The 23,447-nt window shown below is 50.5% G+C and overlaps 1 protein-coding gene across 6 annotated transcripts in view; it reads right to left on the minus strand.

The window, feature by feature from the left end:
• Positions 1–22,114, minus strand: part of ZNF605 (zinc finger protein 605) — a 34,383-nt gene extending 12,269 nt beyond the window's left edge. The window contains exons 1-5 of one of the 6 annotated variants that reach the window (XR_004032104.1): positions 22,063–22,100; positions 11,780–11,905; positions 11,334–11,510; positions 7,983–9,235; positions 7,449–7,735 (exon numbers count right to left, since the gene is read on the minus strand). Coding sequence is in view for 4 of the 6 variants with exons in the window: in XM_030821755.1 (XP_030677615.1) it covers positions 11,334–11,348 (15 nt within the window). In the remaining 2 variants the exon portion in view is untranslated. Of the gene's footprint in view, positions 1–7,448; positions 7,736–7,982; positions 9,236–11,122; positions 11,511–11,779; positions 12,741–21,581; positions 21,788–22,062 lie in introns of those variants that run through there. The other 5 variants (XM_030821755.1, XM_030821754.1, XM_030821756.1 and 2 more) reach the window with 5 other exon arrangements.
• Between the last annotated feature and the right edge of the window lie 1,333 nt (positions 22,115–23,447).

Genomic DNA, 23,447 nt, shown 5'->3' on the forward strand with positions numbered 1-23,447 from the left:
GAGCCAGCTCCTTCCTCGCTGCAGCCCTTCTCAACACCTTCATCACTGCATCATGTGAGACCCTCAACCAGAACCAAATGGGCAAGACCTGGCAGATTCCGAAACCCAGAAACTGAGATCAATGTTTGCTGTTTTCAGCCCCTGAGGTTTGGGGTAATTTGTGACACAATAATGAATAACCAATATAATAGAATAAATATAATAATCTTGCATTATGCCTTGAGGAAGGAATGTTTTAAAAATATTTATCATTGTGAATTCATTCATCCACGTACCTATCCACTGAACAAGAAACCAGAATAGGTTGTCTTTAAACAATACAGTGGTTCTCAAAGAAGGTGCCACTAGTATTTGAGAACCATTCTTAGGTAAGGAATACTGTCCCATGCAGTTGAGCCCTTCAGCACGCCTGGCCTCTGTCTGCTAATGACAGTAATATCTCTGTCACTGGCTGGGCACGGTGGCTTACACCTGTAATCCCAGCACTTTGGGAGGCTGAGGTGGGCGGATCACCTGAGGTCAGGAGTTGGAGACAAGCCTGGCCAACATGGCGAAACCCCACCTCTACTAAACACACACACACACACACACACACACACACACACACTAGCTGGGGGTGGTGGCGGGCACCTGCAATCCCAGCTACTAGGGAGGCTGAGGTAGGAGAATCACTTGAACCCGGGAGGTGGAGGTTGCAGTGAGCCAAGATCGTGCACCTGCATGCAGCCTAGGCAACAGAACAAGACTCTTTCTCAAATAAATAAATAAATAAACAACAACAACAAAAACACTCTCTTTCCTCTGGGAGTGGTTCTGCTCCCAAGTAAGAACAACTGGCCAGCTACTTTAGGTATCTTCCAAAACACACATATTGAGCAATTAAGATTCCAGGAATCGTCTGGGTGCGGTGGATCACATCTGAAACCTCAGCACTTTGGGAGGCCGAGGCGGGTGGATCAGCTGAGGTCAGGAGTTGGAGACAAGCCTGGCCAACACTGTAAAACCCCGTCTCTACTAAAAATACAAAAATTAGCCAAGTGTGGTGGTGTGTGCCTGTAATCCCAGCTACTCAAGAGGCTGAGACAGGAGAATAGCTTGAACCCAGAAGGTAGAGGTTGCAGTGAGCTGAGATTGTGCTGCTGCACTCCAGCCTGGTCACAGAACAAGATTCCATCTAAAAAAAAAAAAAGATTCCAGGAATCATAACAGGTAGTAGAAATTTAAAAATGAGTAGAAAAAAAATCACATTCTCAAGTACCTTTCAGGCCAGAGTGAATAAGGTTACAGGGCTATGAAACTAGAATTTACAGAATATAGAGACAAAACAGGGATAAAAACACTGGATTTAACAACACTGGGTTAGGTGCTGTAAAGACAGTAAGGCTTATAAAGGGTCTTTAGAAAGTCCTGGTTACAGAGGGGGATGAGGAAAAGCACACTCTCAAGGCAGCAGCATGAGCAAAGGCATGGAAACAAAGTGTGTTTTCTGAGGGATGAAAGTTCAGGAATGTAAGAGAGGGAGTGGGAGCAGTGGGAATGGTCCTGGCCTCTTTTTTTTTTTTTTTTTGAGACGGAGTCTCGCTCTGTCGCCCAGGCTGGAGTGCAGTGGCGCGATCTCGGCTCACTGCAAGCTCCGCCTCCCGGGTTCACACCATTCTCCTGCCTCAGCCTCTCCGAGTAGCTGGGACTACAGGCGCCTGCCACCACGCCCAGCTAATTTTTTTGTATTTTTAGTAGAGACGGGGTTTCACCGTGGTTTCGATCTCCTGACCTCGTGATCCGCCCGCCTCGGCCTCCCAAAGTGCTGGGATTACAAGCGTGAGCCACCGCGCCCGGCCGGTCCTGGCCTCTTTAAAAGAGAAAGTGGAAAGCTAGACAGGTAAGCAGAGGCCAGCCTTCAGTTGGACTCAGGTAAATTTGAGCATTCCAGTCCCAACAGCTACAAGGGACACAGGAAAAAGGAGGAAAGCTTAGAATAAGCCCAAGCATAGGGGACTAATAGGTTATTTTCCCTCATAAACCTGGAACACAGGGAGTACTCTGTGTGTGGGTCAATGAAAAAAAAAACAAAGAAAATCAATTTCTTGCCTCAAATGTTAGTGTTACACAAAGAGGTCAAAAATTGTCCCTGAGAATTATAACAAGCTAGATTTATATGGGTGTGTGGGCTGAACTCCAGTATAGATGTGTTGTGCAAAAACCTTAAGCACAGAGAGTTCTAAAGTGTCTTTGAGGGGGACATGCGTTCAGGCATCCGGCAGAATCAAATGCCAATTCTATTTAGAGAAAGAGATCCAAATAATTCTCACAAGTAAAGATTCAAGAAAAATGAGTACAGAGTAAAAGAGAAATCAGAATGCACACATAAAAAAAAAATTGTCCAGGCGCAGTGGCTCATGCTTGTAACCCCAGCACTTTGGGAGGCCGAGGTGGGCAGATCACCTGGTCAAGGGTTTCAGACCAGCCCGGCCAACATGGTGAAACCTACCTCTACTAAAAGTACAAAAATTAACCAGGTGTACACCTGTAATCCCAGCACTTTGGGAGGCCGAGGCAGGAGGATCACGAGGTCAGGAGATCAAGGCCATCCTGGCTAACACGGTGAAACCCCTCTCTACTAAAAATGCAAAAAAATTAGCTGGGCGTGTTGGCGGGCGACTGTAGTCCCAGCTACTCGGGAGGCTGAGGCAGGAGAATGGCATGAACCTGGGAGACGGAGGTTGCAATGAGCAGAGATCGTGACACTGGGCTCCAGCCTGGGTGACAGAGCGAGACTCAGTCTCAAAAAAAAAAAAAAAAATTAGCCGGGCGTGGTGGTGGGTGCCTGTAATCCCAGGTACTCCAGAGGCTGAGGCAGGAGAATGGCGTGAACCCAGGAGATGGAGCTTGCAGTGAGCCAAGATGGCGCCACTGCACTCCAGCCTGGGCGACACAGTGAGACTCCGTCTCAAAAAAAAAAAAAAAAATAAAGACAGGAGAGGTATAAAAGACTTAGGATATTTGAACTGTCAGCACAGAATATAAAATAAATATATTTAATATATTCAAAGAAATATAAGAGGTTAATGAAAGTATGAAAAATAATCAAAAGACTATACAAATGAATAAGTAGATTTGGAAAAAAATGAAATATAACTCCTAGAGATAAAATGCATAAGTAAAGTTAAGAAGTCAATGAAAGGGCTTAAGAGTAGATTAGAAAAAGATGAAGAGAGAATAAGTGAATTGGAAGACAGACCAGAAGAAATTCATAATGAAGCAAAAGCTCAGAAATGGAAAATATAAAGCAAACCCAGCTATATGCTGCCTATGAAAGAGGCACATTTATGTTCAAAATAGTTTAAACATAAAAGGACTCACATTACTTGATTTCAGGACTTCCTATACAACCCCAGTAATTAAGGCAGGATGGCATTTGTGAAAGGATAAAAACACAAGTTAATGGAACAGAACACAGAACTCAAAAATAAGCCCCTACAAATATACTCAATTGTTTCACAAAAGTACAAAAAGCAATTCTACAGTCTTTGTGACAAATAATGTCTCAACAGTTTTATACTCATAAGCAAAAGAAGGGATCTCAACACATACCTCACACCTTATATCAAAACTAACTCAAAATGGATCACAGACCTAAACATAAAAAACTATAACACTTTTAGAAGAAAACCAAAGAAAACCTGTGTGACTTTAGGTTTGGCAATGAGTTAGATACAACACCAAAAGCCCGATCAATTTAAGAAAAAAACTTGATAAATTGGACTTTTTCAAAATTAAGAACTTTTGCTCTGTGAAAGACAATGTTGAGAGAAAGAGCAGGCATGGCACAGACTAAGAGAAAATTATTTGCAAATTACATACTTGCTAAAGCACTCATATCCAGGATATAAAGAACTCTTACTAAGAAAATAACCACATTTTAAAAATTAACAAGATATCTTGACATTTCACCAAAGAAAATATATGGAAGGTGGCTGGGCGCAGTGGCTCATGCCTGTAATCCCAGCATTTTGGAAGGCTGAGGCGGGCAGATCACTTGAGGTCAGGAGTTCAAGACCAGCCTGGCCAACATGGTGAAACCCCATTTCTACTAAAAATACAAAAATTAGCCAGGAATGGTGACACATACCTGTAATCCTACCTACTGGGGAGGCTAAGGGAGGAGAATTGCTTGAACCCAGGAGGCAGAGGTTGCAGTGAGCTGAGATCGTGCCATTGCACTCCAGCCTGGGAGACAAGAATGAAACTCTGTCTCAAAAAAAAAAAAAAAAAAAAAAGAAAGAAAATGTATGGATGTAAAGTAAATATATTAAAAGATGTTCAATATACCTGTCAAAAGGTGAATGCAAATTAAAACTATAATGAAAAACTGCTATGTACTTATTAGAAGGCTAAAACTAAACACACATACACACACACACCTGACAAATATCAGTGAGGATTCAGAGCAACAGCAACTCTCATTCATTGTGGTGGGAATGTAAAATGTACAGCAGCTTTTGAAAACGTTTTGGCAGTTTCTTACAAAGTTGAACACAGACTTACCACATAACCCAGCAATTCCACTCCTAGGTGTTTACTCAAGTAGTGAACTGAAAACTTACATTCACCTGAAAATTTATATTCAAACCTATATGCAGATGAATGCTTTATTCAAAACAGCTAAAAAGTGGAAGCAACTAAGATGTCCTTCAATGAGTGAATGGATAGAGACTGTGGCCCATCCATACATGGGATAGTATTCAAGGGAACCACATGCCAAGAAAAAGGAACAAACTATGGATAAGATATGAATGAATCTCAAAGGTATGCTAAGTGAGAAAAGCCACTGTCAAAAGGTCACATATGTGATCCCATTCATTTATTTATTTTTATTTTTTTGAGACAAAGTCTTGCTCTGTCGCCCAGGCTGGAGTGCGGTGGCGCGATCTCGGCTCACGGCAAGCCCCGCCTCCCAGGTTCATGCCATTCTCCTGCCTCAGCCTCCCGAGTAGCTGGGACTACAGGTGCCTGCTACCACGCCTGGCTAATTTTTTGTATTTTTAGTAGAGACGGGGTTTCACTGTGTTAGCCAGGATGGTCTCGATCTTCTGACCTTGTGATCCACCTGCCTCGGCCTCCCAAAGTGCTGGGATCACAGGCATGAGCCACCGCGCCTGGCCGATCCCATTTATTTTTTTATTTTTATTTTTTATTTTTTTGAGACAGAATCTCACTCTGTTGCCCAGGCTGGAGTGAAGTGGCATGATCTCGGCTCACTGCAACCTCTGCCTCCCGGGTTCTAGCGATTCTCCTGCCTCAGCCTCCCAAGTAGCTGGGATTACAGGCGCACGCCACCACACCCTGCTAATTTTTGTATTTTTTAGTAGTGATGGGGTTTCTCCATGTTGATCAGGCTGGTCTCAAACTCCCGACCTCAGGTGATTTGCCCACCTCGGCCTCCCAAAGTGCTGGGATTACAGGTGTGAGCCACCGTGCCCAGCCGACATGATTCCATTTATAGGACATTCTGGAAAAGGCAAAGCTGTAGTGACAGAAAACAGATAGTGGTGGCCAGGGATAAGGGATGCATGGCCACGAAGAGGCCGCACAGAGTTCCTGTGGGGTGATGGAACTGTTCTGTCCTGACTGTGATGTTGATTACATGAACTTGGACATGTTTTAAAACTCCTCTGAGGAAGCTGGCTCCTGGTTAAAAAGCTCTGTGCGAAATTTCAGGCCCAAACATAAACCATCACCAAGGCTTTACCTTGTGGGCCTCATGGAGGAAAACTGCCCTCCCCACAACAGACGTGGTGTACAGCCAACGTACTGTGGATGCTACAGGACTATGATGTGGTCCCCAGTCCTGAATGTATTGTTGATACTGATGTCCCATCTACGTACACCCCTGCTAGCCTTTGCCCCCAGTCCCTGATGGGAACTGCTGCAGTTAGGGCCATTACAGAGCAGCATAGGAAGACTGAATTCACCCGACTCAGGCTATCGCTAGTTCCCTGGCCACTGGATCAGGCCACCGGCAAGCCTCAGACTGGCACGTAAAACAAGGTTCCCGGTGGAGACAAGACTTTTTTAAAAAAAAAAATTTCAACTTTTCCTTTATTTTAGAGTCATGAGTTCATGTGCAGGTTTGTTCTGTGGGTTTACTGCATAATGCCGAGGTTTGGGGTACAACTGATCCCGTCACCCAGGTGGTGAGCACAGAACCCGACAGGCTTCCCTCTTCCCTCCCTCCCCACGTTTGAGGTCCCCCGTGTCTACTGGTCTTATCTTCGTGTCCACGTGTACCCAATGTTTTGCTCCCACTTATAAATAAGAACAGAGAACATTTGGTTTTCTGTTCCTGAGGACAAGACATTTAGATAAAAATCAGTTCTGCTCCTAAGAAGCATTTTGTTACCCATATGGGTGCTCACCAAAAAGACTCCAGTGCTGACCCAGGAAACACAACCACCCAACTGCGCTTGCTAAATGCAGACTAAGATGTCTTCCACTCCAGAGCAAGCAGATATGTGACTGACTGCCTCATGCAGCCATGAGAAACGTCCCACAGACATGCAGACATGGCCTAGACCGAGCCTCCGCGTGTGCTGCTTCTGCTCTCAGAAGATGGTGAACCACGGGAAACAGCTGTCCTGCTTTCCAGACTCTGGTCAGGGCTAACACCGCTCAAGGGCAGATTCCCAGGTCAATGGGCCATGACATTCTCGGCAGGTAGATCAATGTTTCGCTGTTTCATTGTGGTTTGGCCCAGCCAACCCCACACATTCCACTGATTTGGGCCACACTATCCAGGCCCGACATGACCAGATCTGCTTCCCGTTCAGGTTTCCTGAGCGCACTGCATCTGAGAACAGCCCCAACCCAAGCTACACATCAATAGGCCCAATCATGGGGCGTCTGAGGAACCGTATCCCCCACGAGCAACAGGGTAACTGAGTGTTGTGACGGACAGCTTCGGTGGCTGCTGGGAGGGGACAAGATAACCGCAGCCTGGACTACGCAGCTCAGGCAAGTGGCCTCAGGCCTCACGCAGCCGTTCTCCACGGGGCACTTCCCACGGGTACCTCCAGGCTGCCCTCCATCACGCGCCCTTCCTCTCCGGGCTGCCCTCCATCACGCGTCCTTCCTCTCCAGGCTGCCCTCCATCACACATCCTTCCTCTCCGGGCTGCCCTCCATCACGCGTCCTTCCTCTCCAGGCTGCCCTCCATCTTGAACCCTTCTTCTCCAGGCTGCCCTCCATCACGCGCCCTTCCTCTCCGGGCTGCCCTCCATCACGCGTCCTTCCTCTCCAGGCTGCCCTCCATCACACATCCTTCCTCTCCGGGCTGCCCTCCATCACGCGTCCTTCTTCTCCGGGCTGCCCTCCATCACACATCCTTCCTCTCCGGGCTGCCCCCCATCACGCGTCCTTCTTCTCCGGGCTGCCCCCATCACACATCCTTCCTCTCCGGGCTGCCCCCCATCACGCGTCCTTCTTCTCCGGGCTGCCCCCCATCACGCGTCCTTCCTCTCCGGGCTGCCCCCCATCACGCGTCCTTCTTCTCCGGGCTGCCCTCCATCACACATCCTTCCTCTCTGGGCTGCCCCCCATCACGCGTCCTTCCTCTCCGGGCTGCCCCCCATCACGCGTCCTTCTTCTCCGGGCTGCCCCCCATCACGCGTCCTTCTTCTCTGGGCTGCCCTCCATCTTGAACCCTTCTTCTCCGGGCTGCCCCCCATCACGCGTCCTTCTTCTCCAGGCTGCCCCCCATCACGCGTCCTTCCTCTCCGGGCTGCCCCCCATCACGCGTCCTTCCTCTCCGGGCTGCCCCCCATCGCGCGTCCTTCTTCTCCAGGCTGCCCCCATCACACATCCTTCCTCTCCGGGCTGCCCCCCATCACGCGTCCTTCTTCTCCAGGCTGCCCCCCATCACGCGTCCTTCCTCTCCGGGCTGCCCCCCATCACGCGTCCTTCCTCTCCGGGCTGCCCCCCATCACGCGTCCTTCCTCTCCGGGCTGCCCTCCATCTTGAACCCTTCCTCTCCGGGCTGCCCCCCATCACACGTCCTTCTTCTCCGGGCTGCCCTCCATCACGCACTCTTTTTCTCCAGTTACAGACACCTCAGACTCCACGGGGCACGGTGCCAGGCCCTTTCATCCCCTTTCTGAAGACTCAAATAGACGGGAGATTATGTAAACCTATTTTTAAACCTTTTAAAAGTTCAGGGTTTTGTGCTCAACAATTCTTAAATGTGATATATCTTTTTGGTTAAGTTATATAAAAATATTTTGTCCCTCCTGTATACAACCTTTCCAGATAGCACGTATGAATGAAAACGGGGGATATTTTGTTCTTAAGTTTTGATTACTACATGGGACACATAGATAACAGAAAAACAAAACAAAACTGGCATCTGGGGAGGCTCAGGGAAAGGGAAAAAATAATAATGATCTTTATTTTTCAGACCTGCTCCTAAAAGCTTTCTCCTCCTCCTAAAAAAACAAACACGAGAGCTCCTCTTGCTGCCTTTCCATGGACTGTGGCTGCTGTGGACTTGGACTGGCTGCTGAGCCCACACCTCGGCTTCCTCAGGGTGCTGAGGAGGAGAGGCAGAGGACTGCCTCGGCTCCTGGGCTCTGTGCAGAACTCCTCCAGAGACTGTCCACACTCTGATAAGGTGGGACTAACAAACTGATATCATGAATAAACAAAATGGTTTGGAACTCAGTCCCAGGCAGGCCCTCTGAAGTCAAGGCCTAAACCCAATGATCCAGACTGGACAGAGGCCCAACCATGGGAAGCCACCTTGGATCCTTGTTAACCTCACAACCTGAGGCGTGCGTGCCCGGCTGGGGCGCCTGACCTTGTGAATTCTTTGTTTCTAGGGGACCACGTGTGCCCTCTGGGATTGCACTCAGGACGCATCTCAGCCTGGAAGACATTCAGGTCACTTTCAACTTTCTGGCCAGAGTTCTGCTGTGCCTGAATTGATGCCTCAGGCCAGGTAAAGAAGATACACACAGATTCTTCTGTCTCTTCAGTGGGCTGTGAGGCGTCTTTCCTCGCATGGCAACTGCCGAGGTGACTGCCGAGGCCATGTTCAGTCCTCCAGGCCCGACCGTCCTGCTTGGAGTGGCGTCACAGCCGTGGTCTGCTGTTGCCTCAGACAATTTACCTGGTTATTGTTGCGGCCCCTCAAAGTCTGACCTATTGGGGTCCATGATGAGGTAGCCTGTTTGACATGTAGGTCCTAAAAAAATCAAGGAGTGGAGTCAAGGAGCTTAGCCCCTGGTTAAAAACCGGTAGTGCATGTTCAGGTGTAAGCACAGGCAATTACCCGGCTTTACTCGGCAGGCCTCAGGGGAAAACTGCCCTCCCAACAGACTTGGTGCATGGCCAGCGCACTCTGGTGTCTGAGGGGAGCCGCAGTCAGGGGTCGTGATCTCACACGTTTGCCCTTCTTACCCAGGCACCTGCACTCCAGTCTCCTGAGGCCTTTCTCAGGTGCTAATGCAAGACCTCCTCGTCGGGGTGGGGGAGAACCCTGAAGACACTTTTCCCCACTTTGACTCAGTACCTGGTACTTTTCTACTCCCAGCCCCTCCCTCCCTACCCCAGGGTCCAAAAAAACTGCTGGAGCTTTTTGTTCAGGGCTCCCTCGGCTGAGGGCAAAGAGACAATCCCCACATCTGCACTGATGCAACTGGCTCTTTGTCAGAGGCATTAGAACCAAAGCGACTCCGTCTTGAGTGAGGGTGAGGGAAAGTGAGGCTGGAGCTTGGTGGGCAGCATTGCCAGGAGGTGAGGTATTCCTGGCCTCTAGATGTTTACGGTTAAGGGACAGATTAATAATGTTTACTAAACAGACCCATGCCCAGGGATGTCCTGATGTCCCATGTCTTGAGAACAAAAGCATTTCTAATTTTGCTTTAAAGATAGTAACATTGATTCTTATAAAATGTAGTAATTAAGAAAATCAGTCCTTTATCACAAACCCTTGTAGCTGAGCACATCTCCCTGTGGCTGTTGTTGTTGTTGTCCTGCATGTAAACAAGCCTTGTACCTAGGGTGGGCGCCTTCCTCCTCCTGCTTTCGGGAATGCCCTGCTCTGCCTATGGAGTAGCCATCCTTTATTCCTTTACTTTTTTTCTTTTGAGACGGCGTCTTGCTCCGTCGCCCAGGCTGGAGTGCAGTGGTGCCACTCCTGGTGTAGGACTGAACATCAAAAAAAGAAAATATCAGGAAGAAAGGAAAGAAGGTAGGGAAAGGGTGAGAGGGGAGAGGCCAGCTAGGTGGTAAGAATTCCTCTGAAAGGTGAGGGGACACCACAGTCTGTTTCTTGAGTCAACAAAGTATGGAAACAGAGCTGAACGCAGATCCCTGCATGCCAAGCCTTTGCCAACAGGAGCGGCATTTCCATCCAAAACACATCAACATTCCAGTGGAAAGCATACTTATGGGGACCATCTGAAGGTTTTGTAATGATCAATTCTGCCAGATGATTTAAGTTTCTTTCCTAAAACTGGAATCTAGGTAGGATGTGCAACCAAGACCCCATCTCAGTCCTCGAAGAAACTGTTCTGAATTCTTTAGATTCATGCCCTTAGCTGACATTGAGGAGCTCCATGAAATAGTCCTAGGAAACCTGTTTCTTTATTACAAGGCTGCTATTTAGGATCTTACCACTATGTCATCTATATGAATAATTATCAAAACATTTTCTTTATGTGTAATTATTGGAAGTATTTGCTTCTCCAGAGTAATCTGTCTGCTTTTTCCTTTTGACAAGAGGAAACCACGTTAAGTATTTCTACTTCCCTTTCTGTTATGGCTTCTGGAAATAACAGAAAAGCTTGCAGTTCAACTCTGTAACAGGGAAGGATCCCATTTCTTATTGATCTCTTCCAACTTTAAGACTTTTGTATGATTCTTTTTCTCACTCTGTCACCCCGGTTGGAGTGCACTGATGCCATCTCAGCTCACTGCAACCTCCATCTCCTGGGTTCAAGTGATTCTCATGCCTCAGCCTCCCGAGTAGCTGGGAGGCTAATTTTTGTATTTTCAGTAGAGACAGGGTTTTGCCATATTGGCCAGGCTGGTCTCAAACTCCTGGCCTCAAGTGATCTGCCCTCCTCGGCCTCCCAAAGGGCTGGGATTACACCTTGAGCCACCATGCCCAGCTGAGACTTTTTGTATGATTCTATAATCTACTTTGTGCTTCTTTTGACATCTTCTTTCCCAAGTTTATATTTTCTCTTATTTAAATGTATTTAGACGCTTCTGTGTGTTGCAGAGATTTCTGTAAGCCTCATAACATCCACGAAACAGAGGATAAACCGATAACCCACCTGTGACTGGATCATTTTCCACTGCTCTTGGGAAATCTGCTGTTTTGTGACTTCTCTTAGTCCTGACCCCCTGGAGTGGCCTCCGGTCAGTGGTCTGTAAACTGAGAATGCATCCTTGGTCTTACGGGCTCTTCTTTCTTATCTCACATGAATTGTCTTGTTCCAGAGGGCTATTGCCTGTGGATGCAGTGGACATTTTATTTTAGATGATCTAATTAATTTGGGAACCTAAATCTTGGTGTTCTCTTGCTGGGAGCTCAGATTATTTAAAGCCTCAAACTAGATGTTGGGTAGGCTCACATCAGGGCTCGCGGGTGGGAAGCAGGGTGGAATGTGAGCTGCTAGCATGTCTCCATCGGGTCTGACCTGCATCTAGGCCAGGTCTGCAGCACACACGGAACTGAACTCCTGGCTCCACCCATAAATGCCAGATGGAAACCACTCACCTGGCTGGTTCAAGCAGACACCTCCAGAGGAGCACCACTACCCCAAACTGCTCAGTGCAGACATCACGAAGCTCTGGAAATGCCATGAGGGCTTATTCATTCTGCAGCAATATTTCCTGGAGGCACCTAAATCAAATTACTTGTGTTAAGTGCTACAGAGTAAAATGCAACTTATTTCTAGGCAGGGTGGTAAACAGAAAATGGACTTTAGACGGAGATGGTGAATCAGCCTGGGGTTCGGGCTCCCTACTCCCACGTCAGCCCAGAAACAAAAGGAAAACATAGATCAGACGAACTAATACAAGAGTAAAAAAAGAAAAACAGACACCCCTGGGCAGACGCAGGCTGGGGTGACGCTGAGGCGTGGGTTTGAGGCTGAGCAGGGCCTGGCTGCAGCCTACAGCAGATGGGAGCCAGAGGGGGCAGCAAGACACAAGGCAGGGAATGTCTTATGTTGCCTTTTCCCCAGTTCACACCGGAACAGATACCGCCTGCACTTTCCTTCAGAAATCAGCAGTAACAGCCAGCTGCCAGTTTCCAAGGGGTACCTGAGGCAGACCCCAGTCCCTGCGGAACTGAGGAATCATGGAGGGGTAAAGGCTGCAGCTGTTCTTTGGGTATTTTCTGACCTCCTGCCTCCAGCATCCCAGGGCTGGGAGTTGCGGGAGTGGCAACTCACAAGCTGCCCGGAGTGGGGGCAGCTCACAGCCGGAACAGGGGGCACAATTCCCAGGTCTACCCTCGGTCCTGGGCCCCTGAACGCCCCTCTGCTTCAACTCATCAGAAGCTTCAGAGACTAAAGCCTGGCCTTCAGTCCTTCCCTCACATGCATCTCCAGACTGTGTGGGGGAGCAGCTGACACCCCGAGGGGAACGTGTGCTCACAGGCCTGGAAGGGCAAATACAGATTAAAAGGAGGAAAAAAAACCCTAATTTTCCCTCATGCAAAATAGAGAAAGAGATTCACCCCCTTTTTTTTTTTTTTTTTTGAGGCGGAGTTTCACTCTTGTAGCCCAGGCTGGAGTGCAATGGCATGATCTCGGCTCACTGCAACCTCCGCCTCCTGGGTTCAAACGTTCAAGCGATTCTCCTGCCTCAGACTCCCAAGTAGCTGGGATTACAGGTGCCTACCATCACGCCCGGCTAATTTTTTTGTATTTTTAGTAGAGTCGGGGTTTCGCCATATTGGCCAGGCTGGTCTCAAACTCCTGACCTCAGGTGATCCGCCCACCTCGGCCTCCCAAAGTGCTGGGATTACAGGCGTGAGCCACCACGCCCGGCCACATTTTTTTCTTTGAGACAGGGTCTTGCTCTGTCACCCAGGCTGGAGTGCAGTGGCATGACCTTGGCTCACCGCAGCCTCAACCTTCCTGGGCTCAGGTGAATTCTCCCACCACAGCCTCCTGAGTAGCTGGGACTATAGGTGTGTGCCACCATCCTCAGCTAATTTTTGTATTTTTTGTAGAGACAGGGTTTTGCTTTATTGCCCAGGTTGGCCTTGAACTCCTGGGCTCAAGTGATACACTGGCCTTGGCCTCCCAAAGTGCTGGGGCTACAGGTGTGAGCCATTGTGTCTTGCCTCATTTGATTTTTATTCAATAATAAAATTGTTTTTCTTTATTTTCCACTTTTGTGGAGAGGTCTTCTGGGTTCGCAGATTTTAGATTTCCCCAAATAATCAGGCCAAATAATCAGGTAACCAAGTATAACCATTATTTTTAAAACTTTTTCAAAAGTTTTTTTTTTTTGAGGCGGAGTTTTGCTCTTGTTGCCTGGGCTGGAGTGCAATGGCGTGATCTCGGCTCACTGCAACCTCCGCCTCCAAACTTTTGGAGCCCTTAACCCCTCCATGATTCCTCAGTTCCGCAGGGACTGGGGTCTGCCTCAGGTATCCCTTGGAAACCGACAGCCTGGGCTGTTACTGCTGATTTCTGAAGAAAAGTGCAGGCGGTATCTGTTCTAGTTTTAAACACTTTTAAAACTTTTTCAAAGACCACAAACTGCACAAAAGATATCATCTTAGGCAGAAGATGGAAAAGACTGACCAAGATTTAAAATAAGCATAATGAACTCAAAAAGTACCACATCCTGGTGCACATGAATGCTTACACTTTAAATTTCTTCACTGCCCATGGACCAGGCCACTTAGATTAAGCCAGACATGGAATCAGAGCCAAAGAATTGAAGGACACGCAGCTGCACAGGGATGCTCTTTCCTTCATCAGAATGAGTCTGAAAAGAAATGTCCAAAAAAAGCTTCCTGTAAACTTGGAGACGAGGGACAGAAATTCTACCTTACGTAACAATCCTGCCAAGCACATTTGTCCAGCACTTGCCGTCTACACCCGCGGAGCGAGGCCACGTGGCCCAGGAATGGTTGCCAAGCAGCTCTGAAGCTCCCAGGGCTGAAGCAGGTGACTCCCAAGCACACGGCAAGGGCCCCACAGGCAAGGGGCTAACCGGCTAGCCAGGAAGATAACAAGTGGCACAAGGCCAGCGGCACCTTTCCAGAAAGTGAGGTAAACTGAGTGAGAAGACCTACAGCAGGAGCCCTTTTCTCGTCTTTGTCTGTCTTCACTGTCTCACAGAAATAGAGTAAGCAATGACTGAAGTCTCCGCTCCCCTGCCTCAAATGAGGGAGGAAAGTTAGGACTGGATATTAGCAAATGGCCAGGTTTTGCCCCAGGGCAACTGAAAGAAAGAGTAGACCCAGATGCCACTCCTCTGCGCAGTCTGCCACGTACCCCAGAGGCTGAGGGTTGGAGAATTAGACAAGGGTAGTTCCCAGGTGACCCCACGCTCAGGAACCCCACGGTGCACGGCCAGCAGCATCCACACCTGCAGAGCACAGGAGGCGGGGACCAGTGTAGCTCACGCCTGCCTGGTATCTGTTGGGGGAAAGGCTTACGGGGTGCCTGTATTAAGTACCCATAAAAATATGGGACAAGAAGCTGTGGAAAGCCACAAGAGGCCTCTGAGGAGGAAAGCCTTCTTACCACTATGATGTTCCCATGCTCTGAGTGAGAGTTGCTCAGTTACCCATAAACAATGTGTTCAAGGAGAAAGACACTCCTTCGAAGCATTGGGAGCCAGACGTGCAGGCTGCTAGTTAAGCCCGCTCCCACTAGCTACTCTCCGATAAGTTAAAAATATGCTGTTTGAGCACAAAGGAGATTCATTTAAACCGCCACTGCTATAGATTACACGTATGACGCATTGCCTCCCTTTCACCGTTTCGCCCTGAACGTCTGCTTCTTGGATCTAAGTGATTGTACTCAATAAATAGAGTGGAGACCAGAATTCTGGGCCTTTTGTAGCCTCCGTTTTGCAATTGGCCCCCTGGCCTTCACTCTTTATGAACTCTTAACCTGTCTCTTCTCATTCCTTCGTCGCCACCGGACTTTGGGTACCCTACGGGTGGTGTTGAGGCTGGTCCCCAACAGTATCTGCAGGGAGCAGGAGGCGGAGACCAGTGTAGCTCGCGCCTGGCATCGGCTCCTGAGTTCTTAATGTCTCCCTCTCCATCATTAAGAGAATCAAGGTAAGACTCAGGTCATGAGGGGAGACAGGTCCCAGTGTCAACAGGGACAGTTAACAACCACAGTCTTTCTGGAAGCATTGGCTGAACTCTGGATTCTGACCCAAACCGTGGAGAACAGCAGAGCAAGGACACTGAGGTGGGAGGAATTCCTAGAAACGGCGGGAAAGGAGAGGCATGGCGCAGGCTTCGCCCATTCGCAGTTGAAGTAGAGATAAAGGCCAGAGGCTCTAAGAGGACTCTTTCTAGTCCACAGTGTGAAGGGTTTGTGGCTTGAGGCAGATTTCTCGAGAAAAAACATCCTGGAAGAGCCCAGAGATTGGCATCCAAAGACGCAGCTCCTCCTGAGACGCCCGGGAGCTCCTTCAGGCTCGTGGCACAGAGGTCGGGCGGCTCCACCGTCTAGGAGGCCCAGAGAGGAGCCCTGACTACAAAGAGACCCCATAGTTACTGGCATCCAAACCTGGGGTCCCTGAGATCAAGGTCCCCCTGCCCTCCTGGAAGCTTCGAATTAGTTTGGACCCTTTTTGAGTGAATGCAGAGGGGACCTCCTCCAGCTGCGTCTCCAGCAAAGGGAATGTCTTGTCGTCCTGAGTCCAAAAGCAGCCACCCTGGCCTCCCCCTTCAGAATCCTGAGTATTTAATCCCTCTGCTCTCACGTTCACACCGAACCTCTCACCCACACACACTGACATACAAGTACACGCCCACACAGACACGCACACACACTCACAGACGCACACGCATGCACATGTACAGACACGCACACACAGACACGCACACACAGACACACACAGACACGCACACACAGATATGTGCACACGGACATGCACACACAGACGCACATGCACTCAGACACTAATACACATGTACATCACACAGATGCGTGCACACACACTGATGTACACATACACACACACACACAGACAGGCACACACAGACACCCTGAGTACATCGCACATACACTAACAGACAAACACAGACACACAGGTACACACACAGACAGTACACACAAAGACATGCACACACAGAGACACTGATACACACGTACATCACACAGGCATGTACAGACATACTGATAACACACGTACATCACAGACATGTACACACAGATACATCATACACAGACACGTACATGCACTGATACATACATCACGCATACAGTCATGTACAGACACACTGATACACAAGTACATCACACATACACTCAGACGCAGACGCACACACGCACTGATACACATGTAACGTATACAGAGACACGTACACACAGACATGAACACACACAGAGACACACTGATATGTACATCACACATACACTCAGACACGTACACTGACACACGTACATCACACATACACACAGATACACATGTACACACACAGACACGTACACAGACATGCACACACACTGATACGTACATCACAGACAGTACACACATACACATGTACATCACACATACACATACGTACACAGATACGTATATCACACACAGACATGTACACAGATACGTACCTCACACATATACACTCAGACACGCACACACAGATGCATACATACACACAGACATGTACACACACACTGATGTACATGTACATCACACACTCATACATGTACACACACTGATACACTGATGCACACATATATCATACACACAGACATGTACACACAGAAACATGCACACACACAGATACACACTTTCATATCACAGACACGTACACAGATACACTGATGCACACGTACATCCTACATAACATACAGACATGCACACTCACTGATATACACATACATCACACATGCACACACGATACGTACATGACATACACATGTACAACACATCACATATAGACAAGTACACACATTAATACACACATACATCACACATACATCACACACTCATACACATACACCACACATACACGCATACATCACACACATATACTCACACTCATACACACTCATACATCACACACAAACATACGTACATCACACAATACACATTCCCACACACACCTCACGTTTTCACACATGTACATCACATACACACACGTTCACACACATCACACACAGTCATGCATGCATCACACACACACAGTCTCATCTACCCACTAAGAAAGCAGCATTTGCCGAATTCCTGTTACACACCAGGCACTGTTATGAGCACACGGGAAAGACCACTCAACAGGATGTACGGCGTCTCTGCCCTCTAGGGAAACAGCCAAGTAAATAAATGATTTCTGACTGTGAGCACTCAGAAGAAATTTTAACTGTGGGCCGGGCGCGGTGGCTCATGCCTGTAATCCCAGCACTTTGGGAGGCCGAGGCGGTAGGCGGATCGCTTGAGGTCAGGAGTTCGAGACCAGCCTGGCCAACATGGTGAAACCCCGGTCTTTACTAAAAATACAAAAAATTAGCCAGGCATGGTGGCGGGCATCTGCAATCCCAGCTACTGGGGGCGCTGAGGCAGAAGAATCGCTGGAACCCAGGAGATGGAGGTTGCAGTGAGCTGAGATCATGCCACTGCACTCAAGCATGGGTGACTCCGTCTCAAAAAAAAAAAAAAAAAGAAATTTTAACTGTGACCGAGTGATGGATGGGCAGAAGACATTCTCCCAGACGTCAGAGAGGCTTGTGGGAGGAGGTGGCTTTTAGCTGAACCTGAAGCAGGAGGAGCCCGCCACGGAAGGCCAGGCCAACCACACCACTCCAGGCACCTCAGATGCAAAGGTCTTGGGCGGGGGGAGCCAGAGGTCATTGTGAGGGATGCTAGAGGCCCAGGAGGTACAAACAGCAAGGGGGAAATTCTACAAGGGGAAGACCTTAAAGCCAATGGGGTCACTGAGAACTTTTAAAAAAGGAAATAATCACGTAAAAAGAGTGGTCACTGATCAGCAGTCACAAGCTACAAGGAGAGGGTCAAACGGCAAACAGACCTGTCACACACGAGAGGCTTGCCTGAGCCAACCCACGACCCATTCGCATTCAGATCTGCTTCCAGACCCACCAACACGGCCCTCCCAGGCCCCCGGATTACCAAGTCCCAGAGAGGGCCTCCATCACACGCACACCCCAGACACGAACCACCGAACTCCGCAGCTCCAAGCCCATGCCAACCTCCAGCGTCCTAAGTCCCCCAGTTACTCACAGTGATCACCTGAGAATTCTCCAGGTCCATATCCCAAGACGTCCCCAGATCACTGAATCCAACAGGCCTGCTTCACAGACCTCCAGAACACACAACCACCGAACCCCATCAACTCCACTCTCACTCACCCCATGTGCCCCCATCACTCCCACAGGACCACAACGGCTGACTTCACAGGCCACCCAGTCTCTCTCCCCGAGAGGCCACCCCTCCAGGGCGTTCAGTGACACACACTGTGGGTTCCCCAGTGACCGTCCAACAGAGCCCCCAAGCGGTAACTGGTGGCCCCACAACAGCCTCCAGAAACACCTGACCACTGACTCCACAGACTGGCACGGTATAGAACACTAATCACAGATACCCAAAGGCCACTAACTTATTATCTTTTTTAAGATGGAGTCTCACTCTGTCGCCCAGGCTGGAGTGCAGTGGCGAAATCTCTGTTCACTGCAACCTCCGCCTCCCAGGTTCAAGCGATTCTCCTGCCTCAGCCTCCTGAGTAGCTGGGATTACAGGCGCCCACCACCATGCCCAGCTAATTTTTGTATTTTTAGTAGAGACGGGGTTTCACCATGTTGGCCAGGGTGGTCTGGATCTCTTGACCTCATGATCTGCCTGCCTCGGCCTCCCAAAGTGCTGGGATTACAGGTGTGAGCCACGGTGCCCAGCCAAGGCCACTAACTTCTAACTCCACATTCACCGCAAATGGCAAACTATTAGGCTCCCCAGGCTTCCCTCTCACTGGCACCCACAGGGTCCCCAATTTCTCGCCCTCACCCACCCTCACACCAATCACAGACACTTGCACGCATGCTTGTCATTCATCCCAAACATCAAACTCCCAGGCCCTCCGATAATTCCTCCTCACAGACCTCACTGCCCACCCCATCAGTCATTCCGTCATCTCTGGTACCCAGTCACTAATACAAACAAGCTCCTTCTCACCTGGTTCCAACACCCTCAAATAACAAAGCCAATGCCAGGGCACGAGCCAATAAAACTGTCCCCCATTCAACGACGTACACTGGACCCTTTATTCCTAATCCTCCACAGGCCCCCAGACGCTTACCCTGGCATCAACCATTCCTAGGTCACACCATAGACCCCACAGGCCAGGCAGAGTCATCCCTACAGGCCCAACTGATGACTGGACCCCAGTGACTCCCACATGGCTTTTAAATACAGATGCCAGACACCCTAATCACCAGCACCCCCAAAGCCCCACTTAAGAATCACCACAGACTGAAACCCCAAACACTGAGTCCCAAAGGATCCCCACAGAACTCCAACACTCCTGCAGGTGAGGTGGGGAGGGGAGGAGAAGGGTGGGGAGGAGAAGGGTGGGGAGGGGGGAGAAGGGGGGAGGGAGAAGGGTGGGGGGAGAAGGGTGGGGAGGGGGAGAAGAGCGGGGAGGGGAGAAGGGTGGGGGGGAGAAGGGTAGGGAGGGGAGAAGGGTGGGGAGGGTGGGAGAAGGGTGGGGAGGGGGAGAAGGGTAGGGAGGGGAGAAGGGTGGAGAGGGGAGGAGGAGGGTGGGGAGGGGAGGAGGAGGGTGGGGAGGGGAGGAGGAGGGTGGGGAAGGGAGGAGAAGCGTGCGGAGGGGAGGAGAAGCGTGGGGAGGGGAGGAGAAGGGTCGGGATGGGGAAGAAGGGTGGGGAGAGGAGAAGAACGGTGAGGAGGTGAGAAGAACGGTGGGGAGGGGAGGAGAAGGGTGGGGAGGGGAGGAGAAGGGTGGGGAGGGGGGGAGAAGGGTTGGGGGGAGAAGGGTGGGGAGGGGACAAGAAGGGTGGGAAGGGGAGGAGAAGGGTGGGGAGGGGAGAAGGGTGGAGAGGGGAGGAGAAGGGGCTTCTGTCCTGGGACCAACACACTGGTCTCCATTCACTCACTTCATGGGGTGCCCAAGTCACGCGCCCACAGAACCCCTCCCCGGTAACTGACATTCTCAGGCTTGCGCCACAGACCCCCTAAATTAGACCCCAGTCACTTGATGCCCAGGGATCCCTAATCCCTTATCCCCGGGGCCCCCAAGCATTCGCCCCCATGACACCCCATTCTCTAATCCACTCCATGCTGGAGCATTCACTGACATTCCCACATGCCCTCCCAAACACCACCTGGAAAGGGACTGTGGGGCTCTGCACAAATGCCGATCCCGCAGGCCCCTCCAATGACGCCAAGTATGACCCCCGTTGTCCACGCACTCACAACTTGCAACAGGTCCACCATTAACTTACATCCAGACTCCCTTGTCACAAATACACAGCGCCCCATTCCTAATGCTTCCATCATAAGATCCCCAAACAGAAGCACAGAAACGAACCCCAGCTACTCGCCAGCATAGGCCACCCCATACTCGCCTCCGCTATTGGAGACAGGGGTTGAAACAGCAACCACTGTTATTCAGCTGTCAAAAAAAACATACAACTGGACAGAGCAAAGAAAGACGGCTCCAAAGGGTTATTGGAAATGGGGAAGAAAGACGCGGATGAGGGTTGGGAAGGGGAAGCAGAACGGGCTTCTGGGAAGAACCGTGAAGCCATGAGACTCACGTGCAACTCTGCAAGGCAACCTTTGTTTTTCTTTCACAGAGAGGTGTAAACAAGGTTAGCAAAGACCAGGCCTGGCCAAGCGAGGTGGAAGTGCGGGCGACCAGACAGCAGAGCAGAGAAAGCTTGACCCTCAGCCAGCCTGTTCTCAGGCGAGGCTGCGTGTTGGCTCAGGCTGCGGATGGGCCAAAGCTCAAGAAAATGGGGAAAGGAAGGAAGCTTAGCTAAAGTTTGCTGAAGGAGCATTTTGCTCCGACCGCTCAGTGGAGTTCAGCCAGTCACTGATGAGGCAAGCGACGGCAACGTGGCAGGTCTGTGTGAACAAGGGGCATCCTGGAGGCTGACCTAAGTCATATAGGGAAGGGGGGATCTTTGCAGTGAGCCATTTCCTGGAACCCAAAAGGGTGGGAAATTTCTCAACCTTCGCTGTTTTCCAGGAGCACGGGGCTCTGGTGAAATCCAAAACTGTCACAGCCGGCAGGCTTTCCAGTGAATGGAACCCACACAAGCGAGCCCCCAAACCCTCCAAAGCAGGCCCCCGCAGAAGTCTCATCATTCACCTCGCTGGCCTCCAATGCTCACCCAAAGGCATCCAAATCATTGATCAGCAGAGTCCTAATCGCTGCAGAGAAATCCTCCACACGGCCTCCCAGGGGCCCCTCTCCCTTGGGGCCAAGGGCAGCCTCGCGTCCCCTTGTCCCGCCCGTGCTGCACTCCAAGTCTACAGCGACCTCCATAGGCCCCCAGTGAATCGCCCAGCTGACCCCAAATCTCCCCCGACACCCACATTCAGCGCCCCGCCGCCGCCCGCCCTACAGCCCCCACCCCACCGTCTGCCTCCCACCCCCGCGCGCCCCCTGGGCCCCCGCCCGAGGCCCGCCTTCCGCGCATGCGCCCAGACCGGTCCGCAGGCCTTTCTCGCCCCGGCCGGCAGCCAGCTCGTGCGCGCTGGCGTCACCGCAAGCCGGTCCGCAGCGGGGTCACCGCGACCCCCGGCGCAGACACAGAGGCCGCCCCCAGCCCCGCCGCCATGTCGTCCCGCCCCCGCTGCACGCTCCCTTACCCCTCGGACCTCGCAGTGCCGAGGCGGACACGGCCCGATCCGGGAAGTGAACGAGCAGAACTACATTTCCCAGCGTCCCTCTCGCGCTGGAACTACACTTCCCGAGGGGCTCGGCGGTGCATCCGCCGGGGTCGCGGATTGGAGGTTTCCGGTTGGAAAAGCTCCTTGGCGGCTAACTGGGGAGGACTGGAAGAAATCTAGGATGGAGCCAGCACTGCTGGCCCAACGTGTCTGTGAGAGAACCTAAAGGCGCCTACAGGAGGAAGCGTCTGCATCTTTTCCTTGTTTTGTTTTGTTTTTTGGAGGCAGGGTCTCGCTCTGTCACCCAGTGGGGAGTGCAGTGGTGCCATCACCGCTCATTGCAGCCTCAGGCTGGTCTCCGACTCCTGGGTTCAAATGATCCTCCTGCCCCAACCTCCCAAAATGCTGGAATTACAGGCATGAGTCACTGCGTCCGGCTTCTTTTCCGTTTTTCATCATAGCTGTAAGTAATATCGGTAAATGTTAGTGTTACGCGCGTCCGTATAAGAGGCCACCTGAGCAGGCTAAGTGTGAGCAACAAGCCTGTTTATTCACTTGGGTGCAAGGGAGCTGAGTCTGAGAAAGGAGTCAGCGGAGGGTGGTGGGCTTATCATTGGTTCTTATAGGTTTGGGATAGGATAGGCGGTGGAGTCAGCAGCAATTTTTTTTTTTTTTTTTTTGAGACGGTGTCTCGCTCTGTTGCCCAGGCCGGAGTGCAGTGGCGCGATCTCGGCTCACTGCAAGCTCCGCCTCCCGGGTTCACGCCATTCTCCTACCTCAGCCCCCCGAGTAGCTGGGACTACAGGCGCCCCCCACCACGCCCGGCTAATTTTTTTTGTATTTTTAGTAGAGACGGGGTTTCACTGTGTTAGCCAGGATGGTCTCGATCTCCCGACTTTGTGATACTCCCACCTTGGCGTCCCAAAGTGCTGGGATTACAGGCGTGAACCACTGCGCCCGGCCTCAGCAGCAATTTTTTGCGGGCAGGGGAGGATGTTACAAAGTACATTCACAAGGACCAGGAATATTACAAAGTACATTATCACAAGGGTGGGGGAATGTCAGGATGGCTTGACCATGGTGCGGCCAGCTCAGAGGACCTTACATTTAGCACATCCAATCCAGCAGTATTGACAAAAGGAATGAAAATAGATGATAGGGCCGGGTCCAGTGGCTCACGGCTGTAATCCCAGCACTTTGGAAGGCCGAGGTGGGCGGATCACGAGGTCAGGAGATCGAGACCATCCTGGCCAACACGGTGAAACCCCGTCTCTACTAAAAATACAAAACATTAGCTGGGCGTGGTGGTGGGTGCCTGTAATCCCATCTACTCGGGAGGCTGAGGCAGGAGAATCGCTTGAACT

This window comes from Nomascus leucogenys, chromosome 10, assembly GCF_006542625.1.
Source record: "Nomascus leucogenys isolate Asia chromosome 10, Asia_NLE_v1, whole genome shotgun sequence".
NCBI lineage: Eukaryota > Metazoa > Chordata > Mammalia > Primates > Hylobatidae > Nomascus > Nomascus leucogenys.